This window comes from Anabrus simplex, chromosome 1, assembly GCF_040414725.1.
Source record: "Anabrus simplex isolate iqAnaSimp1 chromosome 1, ASM4041472v1, whole genome shotgun sequence".
In the NCBI taxonomy this organism is placed as follows: Eukaryota; Metazoa; Arthropoda; class Insecta; order Orthoptera; family Tettigoniidae; genus Anabrus; species Anabrus simplex.
The window spans coordinates 677,059,905-677,068,228 of NC_090265.1; the positions used below are offsets into that span (position 1 = coordinate 677,059,905).

Here is an 8,324-nt window from a genome sequence, read left to right on the forward strand (position 1 = left end):
CCGGCACTAAAATCCATGCGCCATTTCATTTTACTAGCTCAGAAATAAAGAATAGAATGTGGTGTTACAGAAGAATGCTGAAGGTGAGAATGAGTAGATCGAATCACAAATAAAGAGATACTGAATCGAACTGGTGAGAGGAGAACGATTTGGCAAAATTTGACGAGAAGAGACAGAGTGATAAGGCACATCTTAAGAAACTCAAGTCTTGTTCAGTTTGATTTTGAGGGAAGTGCAGGCGGTAAGAACGGCAGGGGTAGACCAAAGTATGAATATGACAAACAGATTAGAGAGGATAGCACAGGATAGGGTGGTATGGAGAACTGCATTAAATCAGTCTACGGACTGGTGACCCAAACAACAAACAAATCGCTCCTTGTACTGCTTTTAACGTGAAGCAAACTCGGGCCATTGTGACACCCCACACCGTATGATCGGAAATAATGTTCCACAATAAACACCTTCTCCTCTGTTTTGAGGACCATAATAACTGCAGAAATCAAGATAAGAGTAAATTCACAATACGTCAAACTATTATAATGTACAATAAATAAATACTTCGTTGCTAGGGAAACTTGGATGGCAGAAGAAAAATAATTTCAGAGTCATGTTTTGGTGCATACCGTAGTAGCTGTATTACGATATTCAGTTGGACAAGAGAGATCGTCTTATGCGGATGTAAATACGGTGTTATGCACTATCAACATGATCGACATTTCTCTTCCTATGGTCTCCCCACGTGTACCTACGTCAGAACTAAAGAGCAATATCAGCAGACTTTGCCCCGCTCTACTTCAGCATTCTGCAGTGATCTAAGTTACAGATCACTGGCGAGTGACATTGACAAAACCGCAATCATGCAAAGGAAAGCAGACTCATTCTACATGTTGAGAAAATAAGGAACAAAGGAAAAGTAGAAGAGCTTCTTAGAACGAAGTAAAATGTGTTACGGACTGGAAGACAACAACATACGTAGCTGTATCAGAAGACAGCGTCATTATCTCCACGTGCTAGCTACAGGTAAAACTCCAATGAGAACATAAATGATTATTATTTTAACATGGATTATAATTTTGGGTTGGGGGTCTATCTGAAATTAGTGTGGACAGATTTGCGTGGACAAAGAACTGACACCGTAACCAGGCAACCTCTGTACGTCACATACGTAGATGAAAGAACGACGCAATTTTGGTGAACGGATAGATAAATGTTTCTGGAAGATGTTGGACGTATTAGACCAGGGGTTTCCGAATGGTAGCCCGCGAAGGCATCAATTGTCGGCCCGCGAGGGCTTTAAAAACTATATTTTTAAAAATGTGAAGTCAATTTACAAAAAATATTTCATATCTCGTTCAAAAATGTATTATTTGCAATACCCTTTATAGACCCAAGTCAGAACTAATTCATTATTTAATATTTTTTCCTGTTTTAAAGTATTCACTTGATCCGAATATATTATTTTTGATTAAAAGAAATTAAAATCCAAACTTCGGCGGAAAATGAGCCCTCATAAATGTCATTGCTAGGTCTTAACCGTTATAAAAATGACTACGAATCCATACCAAATCTTGAACTCCATGCCAACCTCTCTGTGGACATTTTATGCAACGTAGCCTGCAATGAATACCAAGAAATACTTTAATTGCGGTTGGTGTAAGAAGCGGCTTCACGAGCGAGTTGGCCGTGCGGTTAGGGACACGCAGCTGTGAGCTTGCATTCGGGAGATAGTGGGTTCGAACCCCACTGTTGGCAGCCCTGAAGATGGTTTTCCGTGGTTTCCCCATTTTCACACTAGGCAAATGCTGAGGCTGTACCTTAATTAAGTCCACGGCCGCTTCCTTCCCACTCCTATCCCATCGTCGTCCTACGACTTATCTGTGTCAGTGCGACGTAAAGCAACTTAAAAAGAAAAGAAGTAGCTTTAATTCTTCGTTCTTCTTTCACTGGTAATACCGGCTGGTACACACTTTGGTAGAAATTTTCAGGGAAGTACTCTTAGAAGTACATTGCTGGGATTTTAGGCTCTTACAATTATATATCATTGCTCCCTTCACATTCCTCCCACTAAATTGTTCTTATTTAAGTTTTCCTTTGACTAGATTATTAATTTGTCTTTAGGTATTGTTTTTCCTTTTTGTCATTTGTCAAATATTAATTCAAATGAATTGCTGGGTGCTCTTCTTCCAAATTCAATTGTTCTGGGTATAATAATGTATATTTTTAATTCCACTCCTTTATGCAATTGTTAAAGTGTGTTGAGCAATCACAATTAAAACCCTTCATTTCAATTGAACTATGCATCACACCGGTACCTCTGTTCTATTTCCGGAATTTTACGAAAACTGGCCTATTATTATTATGCCTAGGGTTTCCAATGTGGCCCTCGAGCCCTTACTAATTGGAAACCTCTGTATTAGACCTATAAAGAGAGGCTATAAACAAAGCAATGGCGACTAATGTTAACGTGAAAACATTAAATTACAATTCTAAACACTGCGGAAGGAAGATAAAATTATTTATTGGACATAAAATCATGCGCCCTGGACAAAGAGGACGTTCTATTATATTTTCTTATAATGACATAGTTATTTCTGCTTTGCAGCACTACCATGACTTCGTGATTCCGTCCACCAAAATGGCGTCGTTCTACAATTTTCCGACAAAATGACATTTATGGAAATTATTTCGTCTTCTAAGCCTAAAACATATCCATGATTCGATGTTTATCTGTATAGCTGAGAAAGTAATACATTCGTATTCTCCTTCTCCTTCTCCTTCTCCTTCTCCTTCTCCTTCTTCTTCTTCTTCATCTTCATCATCATCATCATCATCATCATCATCATCATCATCATCATCATCATAATCATCAATGGATGTTGACGACCACATATTGCATTTTTATGGATTCGATTTCCCGTCAGGAAGTCGAAAAATGTAAGAAACCAGATTTCTACTTCCGGAGGGGCACATGGACAGACATGAGGTTCACTCGGCCTACACCTAAAATGAGCACCAGGTTAATTCCTGGGGACAAAGGCGGAGGGGCGTAGAGCTAACCAATCCACCCAGCCAACTGTTGAGGTTACAGATAAAATGGAATCCTTTACCTTCCAGCTCTCACCAGGCAAGTTGGCCGTGCGGTTAGGAGCGCACAGTAGTGGGTTCGAGTCACACTGTCGGCAGCCTTGAAGAAGGTTTTTAGTGGTTTCCCATTTTCACACCAGATAAATGCTGGGGCTGTACCTTAATTAAGGCCACGGCCAATTCCTTCCGACTCCTAGGCCTTTCCTACCTGATCGTCGCCGTGAGACCTAGGGATGTGTGTCGGTGCTACGTAAAGCAACTTGTAAAATAAATTTTAAAAACTTCCACCTCTCCAAGGGCCTTAATGGCCAGTACGGAGATGACTTTACTTTTTTCTTTAAAATCAAGTGCAGATATGCAACAGATAGTCTTTTCTTGCTGGCCCCGCGGTGTAGGGGTAACGTGCCTGCCTTTTACCCGGAGGCCCCGGGTTCGATTCCTGGTCAGGTGAGGGATTTGAGGGCTTGTTCGAGATCCTCTCAGTCTACGTCATTACAATTGAGGAACTATCGGACGGTGAGACGGCGGCTCCGGTTTAGAAAGCCAAGAATAACGGCCGAGAGGATTCGTCGTGCTGACCACACGATACTTCGTATTCTGCAGGCCTTCGGGCTGAGCAGCGGTCGCTTGGTAGGCCACGGCCCTTCGAGGATGTTGCGCCATGGTTTTTTTGTTTTATGTAGTTTTATCCAACTAGTTATATGTTTCGGGGCTTCTTCATTAGTTACTTAACATACGTGGGAAGCAAGAGTAAGTAAGTTCACATTTGAAAGGCCTCTGTTCTTCGTTTAGCACCCACCCCTCACCCAAATCTGTACATGTAAGGGACCTTATTCACTTTCATAAAAGCACTACCAATCTCTTCTAGGTATTTTACTTCCATGTGTAGTGCTCAGTCATTACAAAGACATGTTCCAAAGTATTTTAACTTATCCTCCACTCTGTCTATTGGTGAGCCTTCGAGTGTTAGGTTTACAATGGCGAAAGTACCTAGCTCTCGCGTGACATCATAAATTTTTACGTGGATATGTTTTTGGGCTGGGGCTCTATCTGGAATGATCGACATCAGTTTCCGGATACTATTGTAACTATGGCAACCAGTGTTGATAATCTACGTATACTAGGTCAGTGGCGTCATCTATACGTTGCTGTCAGAACGCAAGCTTCGATAGAACGAGTACAGTACTTGGTAGTGATTTGAACATTGATCTGAAGTCAGCACCTGATCAAGAGTTTCTCTCCTCCATACGGGATACGTTCGCCCTCGAATTAAACGACTCACCCACTTCCACCAGGTCGGTAGATGCAGAATGGGTCTCTGCCTATAAGTGGCCACGGCTGGTCGTGGTACAACAGTTCTGCACTTTGACCGGCCAACCGAGCATTTTAGTAGTAGAAGAACAACTTCCACTACGAGTAGTAGTATGTGCACCGATGCTCCGTTCAGTCGGCACGTTAATCACTTACCAACCCAACGGTACGTTTCGTACTTTTCCTATCATCGTCCATTACGGAGTATAACTAATGTACGTCTGTAACATTATTGTGTAAGTTAAATACATCGCGGCGGATGCAGAGTGGGTCTCGGCCCACTAGTGGCCACGGCTGGTCCACGGTCCGACAGTTCTGCACTCCAACCGGCCAACCGAGCCGAGGAGGGGTGGCCACGGCTCTACCGTGGCTCTACGCCTCTGAATTCGGAAGACGGAGAGGGGCTGGTCCCCACCGTCGGCTGTCCTGAGAATGGTTTTCAGTGTTTCTCCAGTCTTCTGCACTAAGGCGAATGCCGGGACAGTTCCTAGCACAGGCCACGGAAGAAAACCTTCTCACCTTCTCTGATACAAATCTCCTGGCCTGAGAGACGGCGTCACCGTCTAGGAGGCCCGCCACCCCCTTCAGGGGAGGAGTGAAAACAATTAAGTAGTAGGAGTAAATATAAATTTGTTTAATTCCATCAGTGTTGTATTTCTTCTTCGCAAAAATACTTCATTAAACCTCTGCACTCCTGCACTATATTACAGACACTCCCACCTCGCACCCGTACATTTTCTCTGCTACACGGAAAAGCATAGAATTGTCGATATGAACTCGCTCGCTCGTTTTCATTTTGTTTTCTTGGTATAAATATTCAGCCCCAGATTGAAACTGTATTATCTTACTGTGCTAAGGAGTTGTTGAAGCTCGTCTAAATTATAAGCTATCAATATCTGTCATCAGCAGAAGTACTATTACAGGAGGCTAAATATTTAAAAAATGTTATTTACTTTACGTCCCACAAACTACTTTTACGGTTTTAGGAGGCGCAAATGTGCCGGAATTTGGTCCCGCAGGATCTATTTTACGTGCCAGTAAATATACCGACAAAAGGCTGTCGTATAGGTCTACTTAACACGGAGAAGAGCGTCCATAATCCGAACAAGATTTCTACTTATACTTCTTCTAATGACGTAAAACTGTAATTTTTGGGGTCATCAAACTACACAGTAAAGATCTATAATACGTCTAGTCTGCAGCGTTAACCGTGTGCTATTGACTTTACGTCGCACCGACACAGGTAGGTCTTATGGCGACGATGGGACAGGAAAGGGCTAGGACTGCTAAGGAAGCTGCCGTGGCCTTAATTAGGTACAGACCCAGCATTTGCCAGGTGTGAAAATGGAAAACCACGGAAAACCATCTTCAGTACTGCCGACAGTGGGGCTCACACCCACCATCTCCCAAATACTGGATACTGGCCGCACTTAAGCGACTGCAGCTATCGAGCTCGGTGTGAACCGTTTGCATTCTGCACATGCCCGTATTAGCTTAACAATACAACAATACAACAAGCACTGTCGTTGAAATTGAGAGAAACCGCGGTTAACGAAAATGACTCGACTGTACATTTTAACAGCTTTTACTACAGTATCTACATTATTTTCGTTAGGTAGTACTTATATTTTGGAGTCGGGTATCTCATGTGCTTCTCAAAGCAACAATGATCACCTTTAACATTTGTACATTTAATATATTACATGAAATGAAATGTCGTATGGCGTTTAGTGCCGGGATATCCCAGGACGGGTTCGGCTCGCCAGGTGCAGGTCTTTCTATTTGACACCCGTAGGTGACCTGCGCGTCGTGAATATATTACATTATGGTTATAAAACCCCAAATATCTCGGCCTTAGTAATTGCAACTACGAATATTTTGCCTTTTTGCTAGCTTCTATTTAGAAAATTCCATTTTTTACAGCTCAGCAAGTACAAATGGCACACAAATAAAATTTTAGGAGTAAAAAATAACTTTTTTTTTTTGAAAAGCCCAGTAATCACTTGAAAATTTCTTAAAATCAAATTTGCTCATTTATTTTTTGCAGCTAAATGTTAACACGAGGAAATTATAAGGCATAGGCCTACTCGACAATATATTCTAGAATGTCTCAATATTACAGAAAATGTTTTTCTAAATCGCTACCTTTAATATCGAATGTTCTAATGTTTGTAATACGACTTTAAAGAAAAGTGAAATTACTCGTCCCAAAAACAGAGCCTAGAACATCTTGTTCATATAGATATTATACACTGCCATGCAAAAAAGAAAGTTAGAGAGAAAATTAACAACAAACAAGTGGCAGAGTAGAACGTAGCAAGTGGCATAAACTTTATAAATATTTCTCGGTAGATTAAAGAGGAACGTCTATTCTATCAAGAAAAGAAAATGGTGTCAAACTTCCCTTTGGGAAAATCGAGCGATCATAAATGTCTTTCAATAAATGAAACTCAAATTGATAACGATTAATAGTATTTGCATCATTTCACAGAGATAGGCACAGATCCTTCTATAACAGTCTCAGTCATGGCCTTCCATTAAAACTTCACATCACAACCTGAAAGGTTGCTAGGTAACATCACGTCACACATTTTGTATCGCTAATTTAGTAACGCAAATTTTCAGATGACCCCCAGCCATAATACATACAGTATTTATGTAAAAAAATAAAATGAAATATCTCATATTTGGATCAATGAAAGTGTGCCACATCCTGTCTATGGACGTTACGATATCTCATTATTTCAGGTACGGTATTCAAGTAACAAATGATTCCGGAAAGGAGAAAAATGAACAATTCAAAATGCAGATACCGGTACAGGCAATTGTAAGTTCGATAACAAATTCTGATCAAAGCGTATTCTTTATGAATTGAAAACTCCAGAAAATTCACTGTTATGAAAGGTAAAATATCAATGTTATGCAACTGAATTAAAACAAATAATAAATAATAGATTAAGAAGGAAATGTTTGTAATATAAATCTCTTTTTAATGTTGTTTTAGAGTAATTATTTGAATATTTGGTTAAAGGAACTAACTGAATACACAGCATTTTTTAAAAAAAATAGAAGAAATAGTCATATTCAAGAAAGGAACTCATAACATGTGATATGTGTGGTCCAAGCCATCTAATGTACTGTAGTTCGCATGCGCGGAAGTGACGCTACAAACTGCAGCATCCTGAATACATCACAGAGATAAGAAGTAAATATTTTCTCACCTTTGCTGCTGAAAATATTCAGACCCCACGGATAAAAATCTGTTGCCGAAGGTACTTCGGGAGGCGCAGTGCCAAATGCACGAAACATGGCAACGTTAGCGTCTGAACAGCTGATAATTTCAATGAGAGAAGAAACTCAACACAGATAACGTACGGATCCACAGGGAACAACACTACTTCTGCTTTAAAAAAAGCGCAAGTCACAACAAACAACACACAAACACGAGGCGGCGAAAAACACACGCGGGATCACCACGAGGAGGTGAAAGTGATGAGGTTTACAAGAGCACTAAGCTAAGAGCCTAGCCAAGCCGAAGTCAGGTTACAGAACAGTCATCGTGTGGTGGGGGAGTGTAGTAGGGGGCCACGCGGCGCGGCTGGAGGGAGGGGAGGGGGAAAAGCGTGACGGACCACAACAGGTATAAAGCGGGGAGATCCCCTCCCACTACTCTTCCTCGCTGCTATCTAATACATAGTGCAGAAATACGCATCGCGGCCCCTATTAATAGCTCCGTAGTAGGAGTAGGCAGCGTTGATTCAAGAATTCCAGAATGTATCTGCGAATAGAAAACTGTCTTCCAGCGCTCCGCGTTACGACGGTCAGTACGATCGATGTTCATGACGCTCCCTTTGCGAGAGGGAACGGAATGTAGCGCTTCATCAGGGGTACACTACGGTTTTAATCTCGGGGAGTGCTTTTATATCCCC

At 41.4% G+C, this 8,324-nt stretch overlaps 1 protein-coding gene across 1 annotated transcript in view; it reads right to left on the minus strand.

Moving 5' to 3' along the window:
* Positions 1-7,884, minus strand: part of orb2 — a 465,359-nt gene extending 457,475 nt beyond the window's left edge. The window contains exon 1 of the mRNA XM_067135888.2: positions 7,617-7,884. Coding sequence (XP_066991989.1) covers positions 7,617-7,704 — 88 coding nt within the window. The 5' untranslated portion in view covers positions 7,705-7,884. The remainder of the gene's footprint in view (positions 1-7,616) is intronic.
* Between the last annotated feature and the right edge of the window lie 440 nt (positions 7,885-8,324).